The sequence below is a fragment of the Podarcis erhardii genome (genome assembly GCF_964252035.2).
Source record: "Podarcis erhardii genome assembly, chromosome: 4".
Lineage (NCBI taxonomy): Eukaryota > Metazoa > Chordata > Lepidosauria > Squamata > Lacertidae > Podarcis > Podarcis erhardii.
In genome coordinates, this window is record NC_138508.1 from 53,768,562 (window position 1) to 53,795,026 (window position 26,465).

The 26,465-nt window shown below is 38.6% G+C and overlaps 1 protein-coding gene across 2 annotated transcripts; it reads right to left on the minus strand.

The window, feature by feature from the left end:
- Positions 1-26,433, minus strand: PAXBP1 (PAX3 and PAX7 binding protein 1). 2 transcript variants are annotated; one of them, XM_081859272.1, is made up of 18 exons: positions 25,798-26,433; positions 22,365-22,490; positions 21,283-21,459; positions 20,110-20,331; positions 19,086-19,189; positions 18,043-18,263; positions 16,693-16,882; positions 12,186-12,309; positions 10,784-10,883; positions 10,257-10,372; positions 8,654-8,853; positions 7,876-8,020; positions 7,646-7,767; positions 6,040-6,116; positions 5,869-5,935; positions 3,166-3,312; positions 1,808-1,962; positions 1-1,026 (listed from the first exon to the last, which is right to left on the minus strand). In XM_081859272.1, exons 1-18 carry the CDS (start codon positions 26,291-26,293, stop codon positions 909-911), a joined length of 2,907 nt encoding a protein of 968 aa, XP_081715398.1. In that variant the 5' UTR covers positions 26,294-26,433; the 3' UTR covers positions 1-908. The 2 variants fall into 2 exon arrangements, with proteins under 2 accessions (XP_081715398.1, XP_081715397.1); XM_081859271.1 differs by having other exon boundaries at positions 22,365-22,493.
- Positions 26,434-26,465: the final 32 nt, after the last annotated feature.

The window sequence follows — 26,465 nt, forward strand, 5'->3', positions numbered from 1 at the left end:
TTCAAAAAGCAGACTGTACATTTAATATTTTCTTTACATCACATGACAGGAGCATCATCAAGTACAATGATCCAAAGTTATTTAATATTTCAATTTCTACTTTTCTCAAGTATAATATACTACACTTGAAGATAAGCAGACTATCTACAACAGTGACAATATTCTTCAGAATTCAAACTAATCTCAGTAGTAGCAAGCCATGACTCAAAAATAAAAGGATTTATTCTTTAAATATTAAACAATGCAACATTTTGGAATAGTCAATATTGTGACCATAGGATATAAACAAATATATGGACATGGGGGAGGGTTAATAATCTGAATTATTAAATTGTGAGAAAAATATATTGCCAGTAAGAGTTAAAGGGATAAAAAAATTATACAATGAAGTGTCTTGAGTTTTAATTGTGACCATACCATTACCTAAATGCAGCTGTGAACTTTCAGCTATTTTTGTCACCAGTACATACACTTCAAACAACACTGTTACAATTTTGGACACTTCTTTACTCTTACCTAGGTCATACTATATTCACATATTTATGACCAATTTTATTACCAAATTACTGAATATCTTACTTTGAAATAAACCATTATTTCAAACATATAACTATGGGAATATAAATATTTGCAGATCAGTTAAATGAATTTTACAGTGTAGAATTTCCTATTAACTAATGGGCAGTTTAGTGACTAGATGGCCACCATGTAGTATAAAAATTTTGTAAACAAGATGCAGTTTTCCTGGCTTCTTTTTCACTTTGAAGACATCAATACTCTTACAGATGCTGTATATAAGAATGCGCTTTGTATTAAAAACAATCGTTTACAATATAAGAAAACTTTACATATGTACAAAATTACATTTCAGGAATGATTTTTAAAGCCCAGAATTAACAGACAAAGTTTTATTTCCCTTCACTTAAATTTTTTAACTCTTTCACATTATGATCATTTGCAACTGTTGCAGCATGGTCCAGTGCTCGAATACTTGATAGAAGTTTTATTATCTGTTTTATATTTTCCCTAGGAAGAGAGGGAAGAACTTTAGTTAGTCCTTTTTGCAATTTACCATCTGTACTTTTCAGAAACAATTGAAGATACTGTTTTGACAAACTTTTCCACCTGGATTTTTATTTTTATTTTTTAAAAAAATATTATAGCAACCAACTGTAAATAAAACCTCTAAGCAGTTTATGAAAAGGTCTCTGCCTTAGGTGTTCATTCTGTATTGTTTTAAATGTACCTTTAGGACATATTTTGGTACTGTTTACCTGTTTTATAGTTTATTTGTAAATCGTCTTAAAACATGTAAAAGGAGATTAATAAATAATCTGCAGTAAAACTCAACTGACTGATATGCAAAGATGAGGTACTGAATAAACCAGGACGCTGTACTGGCACACACAAACAGTAGGAAGACACATATTTTTTGTATCAAGCTGTTTGTGATTTTTATGTTAAATATACTATACACATGGCAAATTTTCATTACAATAATATTGGTTAAGATCCAAAAAGCCTTATGTACAAATCTAAAATATTCTCATACTTAAAAGGATTCTTCAGATTCCCCCCACCCCTGCAGTCATCCTAAACCAACCCCCTCAACTTAACAACAGTTTATGGGATGTATGGGGAAAGACTCCTGCAAAGCCTAGTTTATGGCTTTTTGAATCCTGATTATATTTTATAAAGCCATCTTGAAATTTGTGATAAAATTAACAAATGGTAAATAAATACCTAAAAGAATACAATAAAAACAATCACTACTTTTTAAACGGAAACAGTGTTAAAGATAGGTTACCTTGCATTTCTTTTTTCTACATCAGAGCTTCCAATGCTATTTCTGTATACCGTATCAGCAAGATGAACAAGATATCTACAGAGGTTTTCTAGATGTGATATTGTCTTACTTCCTTTAAGATTAGTGAACCACTGTTTAGGGAAACAACTGATTACCTATAGGATTGAGAAGAAAGAGTGGTTTAGAGTATAAGGTTGAAGCAGCAATTACTGAGTGTTGTTTTTGACTTTGCTGTTTTTGTGTTTTAGTTGCTGGTTTGCAGAATTTCATCTGTGCTATAGGAATCTGCATTTAAAGAGCTTACCCTGAAAGGCAATATATATGTGAACTTCTACCATTTTGGCTGGTTTCATTATCATGATTTTCATCATTGTTTATTGTTATTCGTAAAAGCACCTAATATGCATTCATATTGTACAAAAATAATAACAACAAGTCCTTGGCCAGATTCACAATTTAATTAAAATATTTCGTATCACCTTTCAGCAACTGTCAATAAAAAACTTTTATATCCTTTGATATCAATTTATTAATTTTACCCAAAAATGGACAAACCTGAAGTCTTATGATTGTCAAGTGATCTCTGTGTAAGTGATTAACATAAAATTTTTAGAAATAAAGCCTGGCAGTTTCTGTGGCTGGCTGGTGTGGTAAGCTTTTTGCTGTACTATCCTTTTAATCTCATCCTTTCACTAAGTCAAGAAAGCAGGATATGTGGAGTTATCATAGCAAAACAGTGCTATGTAAATATTTCAGAAAAGATAGTGACTTGGGCTTAGGTCACTATCAGCAGGCTTCAGGGCTGAATGGAGATTTCAGTGTGGACTGTTGTTCACTTTTATACCCAACTTTCTAGCCATTACACTGCACAGCATCTTAATACATTTGCAGTATACTGGCCTGGTTCACACATCATATGTAAACAAACTATGGTTTAATGCGATCAAATACTGTTCTAGTGCACATTGTAAAGCTCCAGAAAAGCTCCTCCCTGCTTCTGCCATATCACACTGGTTTGTTGTATTGTCTGAACTATGACTCAGGCAACTGGGAAAAACAAACCACAGGTGGTCAGCCAAGAACAAACCATGGGTAATGTTTATGCTTTATATGGAGAAAAACAAACGATGAGTCTGGCTTCAGGTGACATGACAGAACAGATTCCGGCTTCTTTTGTTTGTGACACAGCAGCAGCAAAACTGCATGAACTTTTGAGCAGTGTGTACTAGGATGCTGATCCTTCATGTTAAGTCACAGTTTACTTTAAATCATGATTTCATGTGAGCATGCAAATCAGGTCACTTAAAAAGGATGCTTAGCAAAATAAATGAATGATTAAAAGTTACACTTTTACTTACACTTTGAGCTTTCTTAATGCTATCATCTCCATACTCAGAATTCTGGAAAGCCATAAGAATGTATCTATTTAGCAATCCATCTATTGATAACTCTTGTAAGGTTTTGTTGGAAAGGATTCCATGCCACTGCAGAAAGTTTCCTAATAACTGAACATAGATAAAAAAAAAGTTGAATATAAAAAGCAGAACTATTAAAATATACATCTTTTACATCTCCAGATAATTATCAATGAATGAAAACATTTCCATTTTAAATACAGAATTTAAATCTGAATTATACGAGCCATAAGTATCCATATTTTCTGCAAAGGGGTATTGTGTGTTATTAAAGAGGACTGCTAACTCTCTTGCTGGAGCAGGAATTTGTTCTAACCTGAAGGGACAAATAACCAAACCTAACATTTCTGTAGAGGGACACGGGTGACGCTGTGGGTAAAACCTCAGCGCCTAGGACTTGCCAATCGCATGGTCGGCGGTTTGAATCCCCGCGGCGGGGTGAGCTCCCGTCGTTTGGTCCCAGCTCCTGCCCACCTAGCAGTTCGAAAGCACCCTTAAGTGCAAGTAGATAAATAGGTACCGCTTTATAGCGGGAAGGTAAACGGCGTTTCCGTGTGCTGCTCTGGTGCCGGTTCACCAGAGCAGCTTCGTCACGCTGGCCACGTGACCCGGAAGTGTCTGCGGACAGCGCTGGCTCCCGGCCTCTAGAGTGAGATGAGCGCACAACCCTAGAGTCGGACACGACTGGCCCGTATGGGCAGGGGTACCTTTATCTTTACCTAACATTTCTGTAGTACAAATCAGTCAAAATTAAGCCTGGATACTACTGATTTCCATTAGAAAAAGTTACGCATTCTTCTTTTCTCAAGCAATATGTACTTTTATGGAAACCTATAAACCACAAAACATGAAATATTAAGTATTGCTGCCATCAGAAAAGTAGCCAAAATTCTCTATGGGCAGCTACAATGACTGACCAGCTACAGAAATAAATTTGATTCCAGAGTGAGAATACACACTATAAGTACTTCAGGACTTTGAATTAAGCCTGGAAACTAACTGGCAGCCACTGGAGTTGGGTCAGGATTGGTATTATATGCTCAACCCATCTTGCCCCAGTAAGCAACCTGGCCACTGAATTCTACACCAGCTGAAGTTTCTGAACCATCTTCAGAGGCAGCCCCATGTACAGCATTGCAGTAATCTAACCTAGAGGTTATCAGAGCAGAGACGACAGAAGTTAGGCTATCCCTGCCAGACAGGTATTGCTGACAATGTACTCCAAAACTCCAGATGTCCCCACTCAGTGGTTTCATGTAGATGTTAAACAGCATGGGGGATAAAACTGAACCCCAAGGAACCCAACATTAAGGCTCATGGGGCTGAAAAGCGCTCCTCAAGCATCACTCTCTGGAAACCATCATCCAAGTAGGACTGGAACCACCGCAAAGCGGTGCCGCCTACCCTCAACTCAGACAGCCACTTCAGGAGGATATGAGGGTCAACAGTATCAAAAGCGACTGAGAGGTCAAGGAAAATTAACAAGGACACATTTCCCCTGTCTCTCTCCTAACATAGGTAATCATACAGGACAAAGCAGTTTCTGTGCCAAAACTGGGCCTCAACCCTGATGAAAATGGATCTAGGAAATTTAGTAACAAACATTTCCTGGACTTTTATGCTTCGTGAATTTCAAATTTCTTATTATAAACGGTTATTGATGTTTCAGATTCAGAACACTCAAAATTTATTTCCTTTAACTACATGTAACATTAGCACTTTCAAAAATGCACCTGTCCTCTTAATACCATGTATATACAGTAACTTTAAATATACAACAGGGATGGAGTATGTGTGGCCCTCCAGATGTTGGACTTCAGCTCCCATAAGCCCAAGTCAGCATGGTCAATGATCAGGGATGATGGAAGCTGCAATAAGCATGGGGCGGGGGGGGGGTGACGACACCTTTTATGCCAAAGGGCTGCATTCTGTTACAGGTAACCTTGCATGTGCTGTTTATCAGTAGTGGGTGGGGACAGATACAAAAGTGAGCAGCACAATGGGTGAGATTCTTACCTTTATACAGTAGGTCACAATCCCCCCACACAAATGTCAGAACTTACACACACACACACCCCACACACTCCTCTCAATCTTCCTTCCAGACAAGCAAGAGGCATCATGACAGTTCAAGGACACATACTAGACAGGCGAAGGCACTTGTGGATGTGGCCTGTGGGAGGCTGTGTGGTCTAAGGAGTTTTGAGAGCACTGGGTTGAGAGAATAGTGCGTATGTGGTCTTCCATACACACAGCCTTTGGAATCCAACATATGCAACGAGACAGCCATGCACCATGATAATCTAAGACAAGTGTTGCCAAAACAGGACCCATGAGCACACATATGCCCTCCCTAAAGTTAGATGTAAAATAATTCTACTATACGCAGAACAGGGTGTGGTGTATACATGGTTGCAGGTGTGTGCGCTGCCCACAATTTTGCTGGTTTGCAAATGTGCTCGGGGGCCAAAAAAGGTTGGTGATCCTGAGCTAAGGTCACAAATGCAGCAATGCTGGGTTTGGAGTGAGCATGCCTACTTTCTTCCACAAGCAAATTCACTTCACACTCAGAGTCAGTTACCAGTTATCAAAAGTAAACTTCAGTAGCACTCCTAAGTTTGAAACTTCATCTGTTTGCTAGCTCACCTTCACTGAAGACCAAAACTGCCGCTGGAAAAACAAATAAGGACCAGAGTTCTTGTTTTCTAAGACACTGAAAAATAAAAGTTTTATTTAAACTTCAGTAGTATAGATGATGTGAACTGTTGATGTGATTTTGTCATAATACTAAAAGATTCTGCAAACCAATAATCTTACCTTTTGGGATAAAGTGGCATGAATACATCATCATCTAATGTTCTCCTCATTCTAAGCAAGAGGCCTTTTAGTAATGTCTGAAAGAATTAAAATTTAACGTAAGCATGAAATATTTTTTAAATTTCTTTTTAGCACAAATCTAACCAAATATCCCAGTAGATACTAGTGCTAGAGAAGTCTGTCATGATACCAGATTATTTTTACCAACTTTATATTTTCCATTAATTTGAATTATGCAAGTTAGCAGAAATGGGAGACACTAAATTATGAAAAAAAATGGGAGGCACTGAATTAGTGTATGAAAAACAGGGTCTTTAGGTGGTCCCTGAAGATCTTTTCTACAAGGACAGGATTTGTTTTCAGCATGTCCTAGAAACAAGTTCCATAAAAGTCCCTAAAAACAGTGGTCTGGATGCAATTGACTGCGAGAGGATTTTGTTCATCTAATTGTGCTTCTCTGCCTCTTGCTGCAGCCTCCAGGAGACAACATATTTTCAGTTAAAAGAGGGGATAAATAAGTTTTTATTTTTCTTTAAAAGCAGACTGATCTATTCACATCTGGAATATGACTGGCAATTTCTAAGCTACGTTTGATTAGGTGTTTCTGAAGAAGGAGTAGCAGATATTTTGGAAATGATCACAATTCAGAGAGTTTAACTTAGTGGGTAGCATTAAGCCATGGGCATATTAGTGATAGAAATATAACCTCTCCTGGTGTTATATGAAAACATTCCATCAGGGACCTTTGTAAACTCTCTTATGAATTCTGCAACTCTCATTTGCAGTCTGCTATTTTCATCATTCCAATAAAGCAATGAACAGAGTAGTGATACAATGACTACTGCAATCAACACAAGATAATATTACCAAGGTAACTAACTGTAAACAAACAATAAACGTCCATGAAAATGGCAAAAGTAGCTTATTTCCAAAATAGGTTTTATCTTAAACAATTGCAAATGCAGTAAATTAAGAGTTCACTTTTAAAATATCAGTGGTTCAGTGCTTGGACATTGTTCTGGTAATCCAGCATTTCAACACTAAAGAGCGTAGTCATTGAGCTTTGTAGTAAATAATACAGTAGCACCTCAGGTAATGTAAAGTTTGGGTTGCGAAAGTGGCAAACCCGGAAGTGTTTCGCAGAGCGCACATGTGCAGAAGCTGTCTACTGCACCGCACACATGCACAGAAGTGGTCCCTTCGGTTGCGGAAACCTCAGGATCCGACCGGAGCTCTGGAACGGATCCCATCCGCAACCAGAGGTACCACTATATACAAGAGAAGACAGTATGTAAAGACTTAAAGTAGGGGTATATCTGTCGCCATCTGCATGTTTCCATCAGGAGGAACATAAAAAGAGGACGATGGACAGAAACTACTTTTGCCATTTTTATGGACATTTATTGTTTGTTTACAGATTTTCATCATTCCAGCAACACATATTACTGTGACACACCAATCCCTAAATAGTTAACAGTTACATAACACAAGGGAACTACAATTGCTTTTAATTTAGGATTAAGTGCAATACATGAGTAAATGTCTTAACAGTAGCAACCAGACATAGCAGTCCAGTCCTACAAAAAGATAAAATAATATTTTTTACCTGTGTGTTTTTGTTTTCTGCATGTACCACTGATGGATAACCATTTACTAGTTTCTGGGTAATGGCTACCATCCTAGATGTCTGTGTTGTAGAAAAAGGGTCCCATACATTTTCAGCAAGTACTAACAACAAAAAAAGAATTATTACTTCTCAAAACTAAGTGTTAAGATGATGTTGCTAAAAATTAGAAACTGTTGTGCTTTTAAAATGACTGTATGTTTATAAAGTACCTGTTAATTTAGGCAGAAGCACTCTTTCCACAATAGTAGGCAATAGTGAAACATCAGCATCATCTTTCTCTTGGTCATATTCTTCACATCCATAAAATAGCAAAGATTCAAACCACAGCATACTCTCAAAGTCTTGGCACTTATCCTATTAAAATAAAACATTGCCACTATAAATATGGTTTTTAAAACAAAATACTAATCAAGTGTGAACACTCTATCAATATGTTAGTACAAACATTTAGGCTAGGTGCCTCCTTTTCAGAATGTCCTTGTAGTGCCAGGAGCACATCATATTTTCTGAGGCTGCGCTGGCACTGATGTCAGCATGTTTTTTTCAGTCACCTATTTGCAAACTACTGCGTCAAGGCTGATCAAGTTGTAGAAGCCACTGTTCTGCACTGCAATACCATCAATATACTGTCGCAGCAGACTGACAAAGCAGCTAGTTTCTGTAGTTCAGGCCTACCATTTGGACATTTATGACCCAAGGTGGCTTCCAACACATATAAAAACATAATAAAACATTAAACTTTAAAAAATGCTGATACAGGGCTGCCTTCAGATGTTTTCTAAAAGTTGTATAGTTATTTATCTTCTTGATATCTAATAGGAGGCTGTTCCACAGGGATGGCGCCACTGCTGAGAAGGCCCTCTGTCTGGCGCCCTGTATCTCCTCGCAGTAAGGCCCTCAGATCCCGGGCTTCTAATCACTTCTATGTAACCATTTTGCCTTCTTTAACAAACAGAACACAGTGAGCATGTTTCAACTTTCTCTCACCTCCAAAGGGTTCCAGGTAAGTAACTGAAGTCTTATTAAAGGATTTAATAGCTTAGGTAAACAAAGGCCAATATAAGCATCATTGTAAGAAGACGAATACTTGAAACGCCATGCTTCAAACTGCGACTTAATGGCGTCAATGGATGAAAAGTTTTCTACCACATCTTCAAAAACTTTGCTGGACTCCTTCAAAATGCGATCTAGGATAACAGTATTTTAAACAGCATAAATTAATCTCCTGCTTTATATCTGCAATGCAGTTTCAGGCAAACTTTCAAGCAAATATACTATAAAGAAATTGTTAATATCTATACTGCTTTGGTCAGATACAGAGCTGAATGTGCACAAAGAGGCTGGTAGAAGCCAATTTTCTTACTCTTTCTTCCTCATAGCAGTCTCCTATGTCCTCTGCAAATACTCTCACTGAGGGGCTTGGGACCCTGCTAAATGGTGGTGGATTATGGTGGTGGCTGAGTGGAAATGGGGAGGTAGCCTTTTCCTAATTTCTAGGGATCCCTCCCTTTCCCCCTTTTTCAACAGGATCTAGACCCTTAGCAGAGGGTGCTGGAGCAGGGGACTACCAGGGGAGGAAGGGACAAAGTCAGCTTCTGCCATCCCTGTGACACAGTTCACTCTGAATCTAGCCCTTTCTATTGTTTATATTCTGCCTTTTTATAGCAATGGCATAACAAAGTTATTTTTTCTTAGTGGTTTTACAACTACAGTGTTTACCTCAATGTATGAAAGTACATGACTTAATTCAAGAGCGTGCATGTGGTGATAATCACTTGAAAGAACAGCATCATGGAAGTAGTTCCATGTGGCAAAAAAACCCCTGTGAATAGTTCCACTTCAAAGGAAATACAGTGGTGCCTCTCAAGATAAAATTAATCCGTTCCGTGAGGCTCTTCGTATAGCGGTTTATTCGTCTTGCAAAGCAAGCCCATTGACAGCTTAGCGGATTAGTGCTATTAGCGGTTTAGCAGCTTTTAGCGGATCAGCTGATAAGCGGCTTAGGGTTAGGAAAAGGGGGGGGGGGAGGAAAAAAACCCGCAGGAACTCGCAAGACATTTTCGTCTTGCGAAGCAAGCCCATAGGGAAATTCGTTTTGCGAAGCGCCTCCAAAACAGAAAACCCATTCGTCTAGCGGGTTTTCCGTCTTGCGAGGCGTTCGTCTTGCGGGGCACCACTGTACATGTAATTATGAAACTTACACCCTGTCTTTTGTCTGTAACACACCCTGAAGGAGGCTTTCAAGATCCCATGCAATGAAATTCCTGATCCTGACTATTCAGAGAAAAGCAGCAGTCAAAAGAAAATAAAGAGGAACATGGTATGAGCCAAGAAGCCTGACTTTTGCAGAGTGTGTGTGTGTTTTACAGCAGGAGGCTCTCCTTGCTACTAAGATAAGGGTTAGGCTGATGATGGCAGGGAGCAGCATTGACCTCTATCATTCTACAGATGAGATAATAATTCCACATTTAAAGTTGCTTTTAGAGCATGGTTTAAAGTGTCATACAATCGAATCAAATGAAATTTTCTCTACAGAATACTGGGATCTAGATATTACTATGACTTCTGACATTAAGATAAATAATCTGACCTCGTTCCATATTGAAGTTTGTAGTATCTGTTGAAGTTTCTTCGTCATCACTAGAAAGGCCTTCAAGGTGATCAGCCATCTTCCCTGATTGCTCTCTGGCAAGTCTACGGCGAGCCCTATTAAAATGAATAGAACACAATGTTACATTAAAGTTAGAAAACCAAGCTTTTCCCAAAGGGTACTTGTTATTTTAAGGAGGGATGCATCTTTCCTGCTCTCCCTTATTTCAAGAGGAAATGAAGCAGAGTTGAAGCCATCTGACATGTTATAGGACATATGTTATTCAATGACTAGTACCTCAGCCCTGAACATTTTGCTACTTTCCCCTTCTCCTTAGTTTGGGATTTGTCAACCAGCCTCCACCTCCACTATGCCGCACTATGTAAGACTCAAGCAATGTTCTACCTACAAGCCGAGTGGCCCATCATTTATCTGCAAGCACTTGAATATGTATTCTGTATACTACATAGCAATCATACAGAACATGCATTCCAATACATATAGAAGTAACCTAAATGCTGTTGTACCTTCTTGCTTCTCTTTCTGCAGTCCGCCTTTTAACATGTTCTTGGTACAGTGTTCTGTCTCGTCCAAAAGAATCAAGGTTTGGTGCCATCAGTGCTTTACCTGTGAGAGTACAAACATTGAAATTAGAACACCCATCCTCCAGTTACAGGAAGCATAATAATGACAGTGTTTTTAGCGGGGATTTTTCTCAGTGGGTCCCTATAAATCTGAAATACATCTATAAGTTTGACAATTATAAACCCCCACACACCGCACAGATAAAGTGGCGGCAGCTGAATTATCTTCTGAGGCTGAATTGGGTAAAATATTTGAGTGCCTTCATCATTATGTGCAAAAAAAGTCACAATCTACTTATTACTCGGAACTCTTCAGTAACAGTAAACATTTTAAAAAATTACAACATAAAAAACTGTTTGTATTGTTTAAAAAAGCATTAGTGTTCAACATTTATATGAGTCAGACCATTGTTCTATCTAACTCAGTATTGTATGTAGTGACTGGCAGCAGCTATCCAGGGATTCAAGCAGGGGACATTTTTAGTTCTACCTAGAGAAGCCAGAGATTGAACCTGGGACTTTGGCATGCAAAGCAGATGCTCTGTCACTGAGCTACAGTCCTTCCCCTCTCCATACAAAAAATAAAGAAAAATAGTCCTTTAGTACATCTAAAACAGGTCAAATTTCTATTCTTGGTGAACAACACTGAAGAGTATCAGGAACTGACAAGATTTCCAGTTGGTATTAAAACAATTAGTACTGTTGTAGGCTACAATCTGATAGTTGTCATATACTGAACATTTGAAAACAAAGAGAGAATTTTTGGATGAATTTTCCTATTATCGACCAGCTTGGTATCAAAGAGGGAATAAGATTTCACCATAAGTACTCACTTTTGCATAATTTATTTTACAAATTTGTCCTAGCAAAATTGTCTAATACATATAAGACAGGAATGTTAGCACAGGTATTATTTGGTCTAATGTTTGAAGTAATGAAGGCATGCATGGCAAACTGTACCTAGATTGTGTTGGGTGGGTGGGGGGCTTTTTGTAAGCTGCAGAGATAAATATTATTCAAAAGCTAAACTTCGATCAGAATCGCCTACATGTTTTTTTAGGTTTGGAGAACATTCTAAAAAACACTTTCAGGAAGTGAGGAAAAGACATACAGTTACACACACATCTAACGTGTAAAAAGGGATCGAGGCCAGATGCTATAGCTTTCAATCACTGAGACAGAGAACAGGAAAGGCACTGTATAGAGTCTGAGCTAAGATTCTTTAATCTGATTTTTTTCTATCAGATTTAAACCAGACATGCTTTCTGGTTTCACTTTAAATTAAAACTGCACTATGTAAACAAGGTTGTTTAATGAATAATAAAAACCTTCAAGATGGACTGACTTGAATGGCTTGAAAACTCCGAAGATTCATCTTTAATATCATCTTGTCGTCTTTGGACAAGGCGGGAAGCTCGCTGTTTGTACAGCTGATGCATTGCTGATTCAAGTTCGTTAATCAGGAGCACCTGTAAAAATATAATACTCCGTAATAAAAAAGTCTTCAAATTTTAACTGTATGGGATGCCACCCTATTCCAAGATATACAGCTACACATTTAGCTGCATCGCTTTCTTTTTACTGTTTTAACAACTGACTGCTATTTAACTCAAGAAAAGTGCATAGAAAAGAATGACAACAAGCTACCTCACGGAAAGCATAAGAACAAGCCTGCAAAGAAGTCCACAAAAGTTACTAGTCTGTAAGAACATTTACAAGGTTACCCTACAATATATATTCAATAGAAAATTATTTCACTTGGGAGTAGGTCAAAAGAAAAAAGGGAAACTTAAAGCTTCTTTACTTGATCACTTGAGGGCAATTTGGACTTGCCATAGACTATTAGACATGTGTTTACTTATAAGCCAAAGAACAAATATATAGTGTTGAATCAAGAGTTAAGCACAAGAATTACCAAGATAACTTCCCCACTCCCTCCTCCCCATGTCAGCCCTTAAGCACCCCAAAATGCTCCACATAGTGTTGGGCAACTCTGCTGAATGGGGTGGGCTATAGTGCAGAAACTAGGGAAACCCCCCAAAACCTGACAGAAGCAACTTCTTTTGTATTTTAAAAATATTTTCTACTGTTTTACTAATTATTTTGATTTTAAACTGTTGTAAGCAGTCCATAGTAATATACAGTCACTAAATAAGATTGGATTAATAATTTTATAGAAAAGAAGGTGCCTTCGCTTGATTTTAAGGCATTCCCCACCTTTCCCTTCAGCATAACTCCTAGTCACCTGGATTTGCAGGAATACTGCACAGGCTAAAACGTGCATTCAGAAAGTCACTACACATAGCTCCCCATTTGAAGCAAACAATCACTGTGGAGTTGGATTTTAAGCTGCTATGGCCCACCTGCTTGTTCATCTGAATCTATCCTTAATTAATTCTTTCCTCTACTAGTAGTCCAAGTAATTCCAAATTTGTTTTAACTGTTACTTAATAAAAACTGTGTTCTAGCAGGGACTTTTCAATGACCTCAGTATTTCATGAGATCACTTGATGAAATAATTAATGCACAATAAAAAAGTTTCTTTACAAATTGAGAAAGAAAAGACAGAACATTTCAAGGAAAAAGTGAATTTGCATACAGGAAATATCTCTCTTGGAGGTGATATAATGAAAAAAATATTAAATATTGGACAGAAAGCACAACTTCTTTTTAGTCAACCTTTTCTTTTTTAAAAAAGGGCAATTTTTAAAAATCAGCTTTGTAACCCAATGACTGGACGTATTTTCAATAAAGTTTATTAAGGAACTAGAAAGATTTACTTACATTCACAAAAGTCCAAAAGCAGTTACAAACATGAGCGTTCACGCTAGACACAAGGTTGGTTATTTTTAACCTATTTTTTAGTTATTCTACTCTTGACATTTTTCCACCAGCAACTGAGGCTGAGTGGCTGCAAGCACTACCACATCGACACAATGCATCCTGCCATCAACATCACTATTTCTCCTTGAGTAAAGCAGAATCCTCCTCAAAAATTCAAGTCTATTCAAGCTTTGATATTCTTTGCCAAAATATTCAATTCAACTTTGCCAACTCAGGGGAAGAAGGAAAGAGGCAGAAGCAAACATGAGAAAAAGGCATAGCCAAAGAAGACAGTTGTATTTCCTGCTGTTGTTTCACAAGGAGCATCCTATATGAACAAGCAGGGCAAAGCTATCTTGCTCTGCCTCACATGCTCAACACAATCCATTATACACAACCACACTAGTGTAAAGTGAATAGGACTCTTTTTGCATTAGTTAAGAATTCATTACTAAAATGAAGCAAAGCCCACAAACATTCAGAGTGTACTGCTAGCTACAACAAGTTTATAGTGCAATTTTCAGCTACGTTTAACAAGTTTCCTACCCACCCTACTGAGATCTGAAAACTAGGTTACTGCGACACAATTTTCTGCTTCACTAGTCTTTGCCTTCCTATTTAGTGGAAAGAATCTTAAGTTTTAGACAAAAGTTTTTTCATCCATACAGAAGAGTCGTTCCAAACCCATAATCATACAGTCTATGCTCATAATTTTACTAGCAGAAATCTGGATTCAGATCACCATAGTGGAGAAACGGAGTAACCTGATCAAGACCTACTGATACTTTCTTTGAAATCTACATTTTGCTCATTTGCAACAGAATCCCAAGCAAGTTTACTCAGACATAAGTCCCATTGTATTCAATGAGATTTACTACCTAGCGCCCAAGTTTACCATTGCAGGCTTAATTTATATTTTAACTGTTATACTTCTGCACTTGAATAGAACTACTAGTTTTCTATACCAATACAGTGGTACCTTGGGTTAAGAACTTAATTCGTTCCGGAGGTCTGTTCTTAACCTGAAGCACCACTTTAGCTAATGGGGCCTCCTGCTGCTGCCACGCCGCCGAAGCACGATTTCTGTTCTCATCCTGAAGCAAAGTTCTTAACCCGAGGTAATATTTCTGGGTTAGCGGAGTCTGTAACCTGAAGCGTCTGTAACCTGAAGCATATGTAACCCGAGGTACCACTGTATTACTGTTAACTTTTCTTCAAAAATACATGATTGAATCCTACTTTCTATTCACAGGATAGGATATTCCAACCTTCCATTTCCTTCTACATCCCATGAAAGTCTCCTTATAAGACTGGGGGAACATCTGGGACAGTATGGCTTATGATGCTGAGTGTTGAAGTAAGGAGGATGGAAATCCTGAAAAACCAGGGGCTGACCAGGGGCATGAGCCTTTGATTTGCACAACTATATCTTTAGATCCAAGCCAAAGCAACTAACTACATTTAAAAAAATCTTTCCAGGGAGATACAGGGAAATGCAAGGGAAAGGGAAAGACTGATTGTTGTATACTGCATATCAAATATCTGATTTGCCTCCCTCTTGGTGTCCAAACCTAGTGCTTCATGATTAAACTGAAGGTTTATTGGCTCAATTAGTGGGACCAATCGGTTACAGGAATACAGAATGAAAATGGAAATAAAACTTCTAATAAGCATTAAAATAAGTTATCTGAAGTTTACACTTCCACCAACAACTCCAAAACCATTGCAGCTTACATTTCTACCAAAATCTAATAACAAAACAAAACATTCCGAGACTTCAATACTTGTTTATTTAAGTCGATTATTTTCTCCTGCTCTGGGGGCTAGGACCCTATTCAAGTTACAAGACAGTAGATTATGACTGAACATCAATATCTTAATAAAAGTAAGAGCTGTTTGACTATAGAACCAACTCCCTTTCAAGGTGGTGGATTCTCCCTCGTTGGAGGTTTTTAAGCAGAGGTTAGATGGCCATCTGTTTTCCTGATTATAATGAACTTGCTTATGTTGTAACTGCACAATATTTTCCAAGCCTTGGATTTTCTTCTGGTACTTTACCTTCAGATTACTGAGTTTCCAAATTATGTGCACCAGGAGGTTTATTATTTACAGATTAACATAGATATTGAACTTATTTTTTTATATGGTGCCACCAATGTGCATGGCACGTTACAGTGCACAAGTGGTCTCGTCCCTTACTAGATAGCTTACAATATGACATAACCAATAGCAAATTATCTCCACAGGAAAGTTTAAAAGAATTCTAATTCATTTATGTTTAGTTTTTAAAAAATGAAACAGTAGAAACAGGAAATTCATCCTGAACTTGGTGCAAACTGATGCCAAGTTAATCAGTCCTATGGAATTCCAGGAGGCTTACTCCAGGTTGAATGTGCACGGGATTGAAGCTCAATCCCAACAATTTTTTTAAATGTAGTTTTTAAATACATCCTTCCAGTTCTAGGAAAGGCAAGTTGCAGTACAGATTAGTAAAGAACTGCCTGGAATCCAATTTAAAAGTACAACACTTTGTAACAAAAGGGTACCTGGCACTTTGACACATCAGCAAGATAAACTGCTTTTTTCAAATCTTGCTTTAAAAACAGTATATTCTTCCTATGAAACTGGCCTGGGTTTCCAATATGCCATGGGGAAACCTGGGCTTTAAGTGTCCTTCCTTAACCAATCCTGGCTGCGAAGAAACTGGTCTGTAGAATCCTTATGTAGGTCTCAAGTGTTGTTGGGTTTTTATGCTGGGAACCGGGAAATGCAAATTAAACAACCAGAATCTGAGTCATCATTAAGAACTACAATAGTTTTCAGAAATAAAATGCTTCTAAGAATGAGAAAGGTGGCATCACAACCTGAATGCCAACGCTGTTGTATTCCAACAATGACTTACATTGTTTTCACCACATTTAAAACCAAACCTTCAAACATGTGCCGAGTGTTTCATTGGCATGTACAAGAGAACTGAGCACATACTAAACTTCGTTACTGAAAAAGATGAATATATTTTGCATTCTTACCTTTTCATTGAAACACTCAAGCAAGTCTTGGACATACCCTCGCATTTCTTGCAGAAATTTATACCGTTCACCAACACCCCCAGAAGACCCTTCCAATCTTTCGATTGCCTTGGTAGACTCTTCACGTCTTTGCAGATGCTTCTCATGTTGCTGCTGATTTGCTTTGTGAAATTCTCTCATTGAGTCCAACCTAAATGTCAATGGACGCACGTTTACATCCCAAAGCATACTGTAACCTAAAGTATACATGCACTATTTTTCTTATAGTAAAGAAAACTACAAGAAACAACATTTAAAGCTGTATTGACAGCTTTAAGGAGATGGGGAAACTGTGGCCTTCTAGGTGTTATTGGCCATCTCCACTGACCATACACAGGCTGGTGGTCCAAGGAGGTCAGTTTCTCCATCCTCACCCAACCTACTCCAGAAATCTGTGCTTTTCCAACCCTCCCCAACATTCATAAACCCAAAGCTTTCCACCTAGTAGTGATCACATCTTTCTCTACTCCAAAAGCACCCTGCACACTCACTACATATGCTACTTTTATTTCTTCTTCCAGCTGATGCATAGTATACCCAGGGATCCTTGGTGTACCCTCTACCAACCACAGACAAAAGTGGCTGTTTCTTTTGTCAATTTTACCTCATTTCTGAATTGTGTTTGAATCCTATGTACATATTATGTACATAAAGCACCCCGGTTTATATGGCTCTTTATGCTATATACAGGGTATTTATTATCTAACCACATTTCCCTTTGCATACTCAGTATCCTAAATTCCAGTTGCTCTCAACAGAAATGGGAAGCACACAACAATTTCTCTGACCTTAACATTAAGAACTTGCTAACTCAAATACTTAACCTTAGATTAAAGGTGTCATTATTTATCTATTAATCTGACTCACCTTCAAGCTATTACGATACATGCTTATAGTAAGAAGCACATGCAACTGCTCAGTTAATCCATGTTATTTCCAATTTTCAGTAAATGTTACAGCATTTAAAACTACTAAAAATGTAATGTTAAACCTTTGTCTAAAATGTTTACCTATTCAGAAAAGAATGATTTATACTTCTCATAAAAATATAATGTGGTAAGCTAAGTATTACTGTTCTTTCAATTCCTTGGCTACAAAATTAGTTTTCAGTGTCCATTCTTTTCATGTACCAATCTTCAACATGATCAAATGGTCATTTCCAGAGAAGTAATCCAAGCAGCCTTTTGAACAGTTTGTTTTCTTCCTTTTTTAATGAGGATGTATGGGCTTCCATTGATGAAATTCTGCATCTGCCCCCCAGACTGAACCAAGAGGACAGGTCTTAAATTTTAAGAAGTTGGTGTGCCCTACCTGTCTTTAAGCTGTTTCTTTACCAAATCAATAGTAACAGGAGTCATCTCATTACTGGGAGTTTTGAAAGGTATTGTATTATCTGTTTTGTGAGATTTTGTCTCCGATGATCCATAAGCAGCATATGTGTAAGGTATGCCATAAGATGAACCATAAGGCATTGTATGGTAAGTATTCTGGTAGTACAGGTTATTCACTTCAGCAGGTTGACTTGCTTGAACCTATAGGAACAAAATATGTGTAAACCTTATTACAAAAACAAGGTCACAAAGCTAATTCAGTCCAACAGGCAATTTTTAGAAATTATATCTTAAATTCTACCTGCCCATGTATATGTTTCATTTGCACACAAGTGCTTATCAAGGAAAGAAGCACCTCAAAATGTTCATCACTCAATGATAAAACAGGGAAGATTTGCTTGGATAATTCGTCCTATGCTTACATTTCTGGTATGCAAATTGTTTTACTGAAGGGGCACTTTTATGATAGGAGGAGGAGAATGGAGGTCCCCTCTTCTATTCTTTAAAGTGCACTGCCAACCAGTCCTATTGCCACAACTGTCAGATCCTCTATTTACCTCTCGCCTCTCAGTTGTGGTCCTGACCTGTTTAAGGCTTTATAGGTCAAAACTAGCACTCTGAATTGGACCTGGAAACTAATTTGCATCCAGATTAGGATTGGTATTATACGGACAAACCATTTTGCCCAGGTGAGCAACCTGGCTGCAAAATTCTGCACCATCTGAAGTCTCCAAACCTCCTTCTGAGGCAGTGCCGTGTATAACACACTCCAGTAATAGATCTAACCCATGTTTTATCAAACCCTGGTCATGTATCAGTAGGCTTGTTCAATAAGTGAATAATAATAGGTCAGGACAAGGTCAGCCCCAGAACTTAGCTGTCAAATCTCTATGTCACAGGTATCTACACCTCTTTTCTCCCCTCTAACACTGGCAATTGGGGGCAAGATGACAAATCAGGAGCTTTATTTAGTCAAAGGGTCATCATTTGCTACTATAATTTTAGAATTCCTTTAATACATGCCTGAGGTATATTAATGCCTTTACGTATCTGTTCTTGCTCCCATCGACTGAGTTCTTCATCCTGTTCCCCAGCAATCAGGGCTTCATCATCACTTCCTTCGATACCTGAGCACAAAAACGTAACAATCAGTAGGAATAGCACACACTAAATAATGGCATATTGAATACTGTCTTCGAGTTTTCTAAAGCTTCCATGCCTTTAATGAAAAAGGCAAACATGTAGCCCTGTTTCTGAGGGAATCTCAATATGGGGGCATGTGCCCCTACCTCATATTCTGTTGAGTGAACTGGGGTGTACCTAAGTATGTTTCAGGAAAAAAGATTTTTGCAAATTCCTGCACAAAATAACCAGCCCTGCACCCTGTGCACTAATGTGAAGACTGGAACTCAACTATCAGCCAAATTTTGCACTTCTCTTAAAGTTGCGACAGAGGTCACAGTAGCTTAAACTTATTAAAATATAAATGGAAATACATTTTTTTGTATTTCTTAAAGTCACAGATTGATGCAGAAGCAGAACAAAATTGTGGATAAACACTTGCAACAGTGACATATATCAGAAACAGATATTTTGTCATTTTTAGTTGTACCGTGTTTGACCGCAGGCTCCTCCTCCTCATTCATACTCTGATATGCAGCTATAATGACCAAGAGTACATTGTATAACTGGAAAAGCACTTCCATTTGTGCATGATGATTTCCCCAAATCCATCTCCACTCCTGATGGATTCCCCATGCCATATGCTAGACAATACCTGAGCCTCAGCAGTGTTTTTGGAGGTTGCAGGGAGCTTCAGCAAGGAGGCAGAGGGAAAGCCTAACTGTGCAACTGGATTTTCATTCAAGCTTTAGATCCAAGCCAAAGTGTTTACTATAACTACCAATGAATTTATAACATGCAACCTCACTATTACATTATACTATCAAGCCACTGAAAATACAGTTTTTGAAAACAATTTATGCCAAACACTTTTAATAGCAACAGCAGAGCATTTGGAACTTATTGCAACTTTTCATCATTTTACCTATTTCCTCTGCAATTTTTTGCCTTTGGGACTTCTCTTTCACAGAAAAGACTATTCTTCGCTTCTCATCATCATCTTCATCATCACTGGCATCATTTTCATCTTCTCTAACAAGGCGCCCTTTCCCTGGATCACTGTCAAGTGGCAAAAAGTCCCCAAGCTCACGAGCCATTTGGCGCTTTTTCCTAGCAGCATGAATAAAGGCAGCATCTGGAATTTCTCCTAGAAAAAAAATGAATGTGCTTTTTAAAAGCCATCAGTTATATTCAATCGTGTGTTCACATGCTACAGTTCTAATTCCAACTGGTTGCAACAGAGGCACAGGCAAGACATCATGACCTACTCCCTCAACCAGGCTGGGATAATCTGCTATCCAGCTCTCCTCCAAATATTTCTTCCCTGCAGCCATCCCACCTGGCTTTATTGAAGAGAGAGTTGATACAGCAAGGCTTGCTGCGGCAGTACTTTCAACTCCGTGGTTATGTAAAAGTCAAACAATATCTGAATATTGTATGAGTAGCCACAATGCTGAGATTAGTGCTTTATCAGATAAAGACAAAATAAGAAAAAGAAAATGTAAAGCTTTCAACATGCTTAGACAGAACAAGATCTCCAAGAAAAGGCACATCACATCCACCACAGGCTGCTATGTTCCTGTGATCGGAAGAAAATGCAATTAAGTAGAATCTGAAGTAGTAAATAAGACCAACAGAATCAAATTTACTAAGCCAGAATTAGTTCTAAATAATTCATGAAACAGAAGTCAACAAGAAAAATGACAGGTATACAAAATCAATTTGTCAAAGAAGATTAAGATGGACTATGACTTTTAAATAGATATTCAAAGATGGAAGCCGATCAATTACATAAACTACGGTAAGTCAAATCTAAATATTCTGTTAAGGTATTAATAAAAAGTGATCTAATTAAGATAATGATTTGGTTTCCCTTTCCCCTAATTTCAACTTAAAAGGCCAGCTAAAAATACCTGATCTCTGAGGTAGAAAGAAGGAGCAACAGCTCCAAAAAGACCCCCATGCAGTGAAGATAACGGAACTGGAACTGTGATGGGGCGTCATCCAACTACACTGATTGACACAGCCCTGCCTATGGAATGAGAAAGGCAAAGAATTCATCTCAGGATAGCCTTCTCCTGAGAAAAAATACACTAACCTGGACGCAGAACATTCAGAGAAGACAAAGTACTTGAAAATGCTCCTACAGCTTTTGGCTTTTCTTCTTCTTTCTCACTTTCAACTTCCATCTCCTCTTCTCCTTGTTCACTGTTTGCAGCCCCATCTTCTTGAATTGCATCTTTAATCTGTCCTGTCTTATCAGCAGACTGTTCGGCTGCAAAAAAAAGTGTGCTATTGAACTATCGTTTTTTTTTGGGGGGGGGGGGGAATTTAACTATTTTTTAGAAACTCACATTATATACAGCTGAGATAATAGCCCTGTGCAGTCCACAGATGTGGCCAAAACTAATGAATTTTGGAACTAGAAAGTGCAGTGAAATAATTGACAAATATGAAATATTAATTTGATTTCAACTGCTCCTTACAAGGTTGGGGAAAGCACATGTAGGAAAGGAACTAAAACATGAAGCTTAATAAGAAATGTTATTTAGGTTATTAACATACCTTAAATTGGGTTAAGAACTCTGCACCTTAGAGCTGATGAAATTTTGATTAATCTGAACCCTACTTTATTTGAATATCTACATATTTAATTGGTATTTGGTACTCTGGTTGCTTATTGGCAGTGCTTTTTTTCTAAAAAATGTTTAGGGGTATTCTCATTTTCCTACTCATATTGAAATACTGCCCCCAATGAGGCCCCTCACAAAATGTTTAGGGGTATGCGTACCTGTGTCCCCCCTGAAAAAAGCACTGCTTATTGGTCCTGTATTATTTGAAACTTAAATTTAGTTCTTACCATTATCAACTACCCCTGTACTTTTTATTCATTTTCAAAGTTAGTTCTCTGTTGAAATCCCTTCCCAAGAAACTTTGCGTGGCACCAACATTGATTTCTTTTCAGCGCCAAGAAATAACTGTTTTATTTTCCCTAGCTTTTAAAGTATTTTAGGCATTAGACAATATTTTTCAACTACTTTGTTTTTTTCCATCAGTAGTTTACTATATCTGCATATTTTCACTTTGTAAACCACACTCAACTAGGAGAAGGTTGGCATATACTGTAAATATTTAAGCATAACATTTCCTATTCAGTTATAATTTCAAGATAAAGATTACCATCTGCTAAAGAATTGGTTTCTGGTTTTGTCTTCGATTTTTCAAGGTCTTCTTTGTATTCTTTCTTAAGAAGCTTTACTATCTTTTTGCTGTAACTTGATTTCTTCACTTTAAAAACTTCTTCTGCTTCTTTAGGAGAAAAAATAAGCATGAATGAGAGAAATTACCAATCGGCAAAACAGTGACTAATGTCTCTTCAGCTATATAAAAGGTGTTATATAGTGCATTAAAATATATCAAATCCATCATTTTAACTTGACTAAATCAACAAACCCAGTTTGTTTTTCACAACAGCTAATCCTTACAATGGGAGAACCCAACCCACAGCTCCTGTGCTATCCCAATACCACAAGTCGTAATTTGCTGCAAGAATGAATTCCAAGAGGTCCAATAGCAAAACAATACCCATAGCACCTGAGGTGCAATATATATATGCACTTTTAATGTAATTCTTTTAAACTCTTTGTTGGATGCTCTTCTTAAAGGCTACATGCTCATAATTAAAAGGCAGTTTTAATAAATAAATTTTATTACTTTACAATTCTTCATAAAGAATCTTAAACCAAATCATAGAAAACAGCACAACAGAATACAAAATAGGTAAATATAATTTTAACTTAAGCTCCAAAATTGGACACCTGCAGATTAATAAGCCGTTTTGTTCACTACATGTAAGGGAAGGGTGTACTGACGTGTCCTAGAGCAACCTTCTTCTTTGAAATTAAATTTACAGGGCTCCCCACCCCCCACGGCAATCATTAAGTCAATACATACTTTAGCAAATGAATACTTTTGCTTTTCTAACCCACACATTACCAATTCTTAATTCTATTTACCCACAGGCCTCTAGACAAGGGCTGTGCTTGTTTCCATAGGAGTGCTCTTTACAACAGTCTTTCAGTCAGGTACAGGCACATGCATACAAAACCAATGCATGTAGTCACTTATGAAGGATGTATATAAATAGCAAGCTATCCTTTAAAATATATTTATATACACTTGACTGCATCCTTCATAACTGATGTGTTCTTAAAGATTAATTCCCAAGTGTTAAACATCATTTTCAAAAAAAGTCCTTAAGGAGGTCCAGCAAAACACACATTTGAAAACTTCTATGTAGATAAACCAAATCAATGTCAAATTGTCCAAAGTTCATGTTTGGCTTTTAGCATGGTAACTTGAGTACTACATAAGTTATCACACAAGTTTGTTTTAGTGTCCTACCTACAATTTCACTGTTTATTTTGGAGCCCTGATGAATACATTTGTTCCCAACAGTACAAAAGATTTGACTGGTTACCTCCAAAATGTTATATCAAAGGAAGACTAAGAACTTTCTGTTCTAACAGCTTTTAGTTTTTGAAATCTCTGTTATAACCTGCATTTCCTGAAATTCTGATATTTTAGCTGCTGTTTCTGGTGTTTTACTTTTTTTATTTATCCAACTGATTTTCTTTATGTTGTGAGTGACTCTGAATGTTTTTTGTGACAAAAACATAGGATATAAGCCATTGAAAAATATAAAGTACACTCTCCACCTGCCTAACTTCCAGAGGGGAGGAAACTCAAAGAAAAAGATGTCATATACTGTATTGGGTTATATAGGCGGCTTCCTACTATAAAGCTATTCTTGAGAATTTATCAAACAAAGATGTTTCATTTTTATTAGAGGAAAACAAACTGCTCTAGTTTGCCCCGGCAACTATCAAAACTTGCCTCAACATTTCATTGGGTGGCCAGATGAAATTCCACTACTGTACAGGAATTCCACATCCTCTTTTCATAGACATTTAACTTTTGTTGGCTACTTTGTTTTTGTGAGGATGGGGTTGGGCCAAGACAGAATATCAAGCAGAAATGAGCAACGCTTAAAAGACAAGACAGTGTGCATATTCTTATACTCCAAGGATAGGAAACCTGTGACCCTCTAAATGTTAAATAACATCAAGCTCAGTCACCACAGCCAATGGTCATGGATGATGGAAGCTGTAGTCCAGTAACATCTGGAGGGCCTCAGGTTTCCAATCCTTGCTATATTCCCATGCCAACAGCACAACCTATATGTGTCAACTCAATAGTAAATCCCATTGAATTAAATGAGGCTTTCTCAGAGGTAAGTGGCTATAGATTGCTGCTTGAGTGTTAGCCCCCTACCCCCAAACAGCCAGACTTATTACTGACTAGGCTTGTATAGAATCACACTGTTCACAAACTGTCATGAGTACTGGTGTAAGACAGACCCCTATATGGGAATATTTTAAAAACATTCCCTCTCTAGGTAAATAAATAGGAAAGTATGTAATATGTATACAGAAATGCAAAGTTTGCTTATACAAACAAAACAATATCTGTTTGTAAATTAACAAGGTACAGTGGTTGGATTTGCACCACTGTCAATGAAATATATTAAATAATATCAATGATATCAATAGGAAAATTGATTTACATCCAATGATTTAAATAAGACTCCTTCTTTTGCTGATTTAACCTTAATATACCTTGCTATCTTTGCAGTCTCTCAGTGCTCCTCTAACATTACTAAGGAAGCAGTAGCACCAAGTTGGCAGACAAAATTATTCATGCAATTAATTTAGTACAGACTGCCAGTGTTGTTCTGGGAACAGGACTTGTTGGCTGCAAATTTATTTTGGTCAGAAATAGAACTGCCAGTGATGACTGACATTTATGACCCGGTTTTCATGCAAGACTATCTCTGCATGTGGCTTTTCCCTCTAGCAATGCATGGATCAGTGAAGAATTATATCCCCACACACTTCTGTATGTGTTTAAAATTAAGAGCTGCAATTGAAACATGTAACTCCTTCATACTATGCACTTACTTTCATCATACCATGGTACAAAATACCTCATTTAAAAACCTCTCTAAGATATATCTTTGGGGCTTTCCTACAATAACTCAGTAGAACGTATGCATGCTTAATGTATGTTTACAATGAAGCACATGAATGTAACATGACATATGCATATATGTATGTCGTGTGTGAATGTGGGGAGGGGGAGAGAAATGGAGGCCATTCTCAATATCTCCCGCGGCCATTTTACCGATTTCTCCCCAATATTTCATTTTCAAGCCAACATGTGACATCTGTACCCGATCGGAAGCTCACCTATTTTCTACTCTACTGAATAATCTCCATAGTTCTGAGCTGCGACGAATTCCACATATATATCGTAACGCAGAATGATACACGCGGTGTAGGCAGGAACGTGCAGCCTAAGCGGAAGCGCTTTGCCATATGGCAGGTAGGTTGTAACTAGCAAAGGCCGGAGGAAGGGGGGGGGGCGGGAAAGCCTGAAACAACCGAGTTTCAAATTACTGGGGAGGCAGCGAGTTCAACGCTGGTCGGGCAGCGGGAGCAACTAGGCCTCGGCCGAGGGAGTGGAGACGAGGGCGCCCGCTAGGCTGGCTCACCTTCTTCTTCATCTTGGAAGCTGAGGAGGCTGAGGCTCCCGCGTGGCGGCGGCGGCGGCGGCTCCTCCTTGTTCTTGTTCTTCCGCTCCTTCAGCTTAGAAGCCGCCGGCACCAGCCCGTTGTTCCCCGGGGGCGTCTGTTGCGAAGGGGGCGGCGGGGGCGGGATAAGAACAGGCGGCGGAGGCTGGAGCTGCGGGGCCGTCAACCCGGCACCGCCGCCTCGGCCGACCGCTTCAGGGCCGCCGAAACCGAAGCCGCCGCCGCCGCCGCCGCCGCCACCGCCGGGACAGGCTAGGGGGACGCAGCCCGTCGGGAGCGGCAGAAGCGGCGGCTTCGGACCCGGCAGCAGGTCGGCCTCTCCAGAAGGCCCATCCCCTCCCGGCGGCGGCGCCGGCGGCGGCTGCTGCTGCTGAGGCGGCGACTCGTCTCGCTCTTCGTCGTCCTCCTCAGACTCGTTCCGCTTCCGCACGTTCACGCGCCGCGCCTTGCGGAACATTCCGCTTAGGCCCAACCGACACTGGCGCGCGGGAAAGGACCTGCACAGGAAAAAGAGCGACGGACGCAGAGGCGCAACCACCGCAGCAGCAGCAGCCCGGAGAGAGAGCGCGCGCGCACACACCGCCGCTCGCTCCTCAACTCGCTCTCCGCAACTGCATCATCGCAGCCAT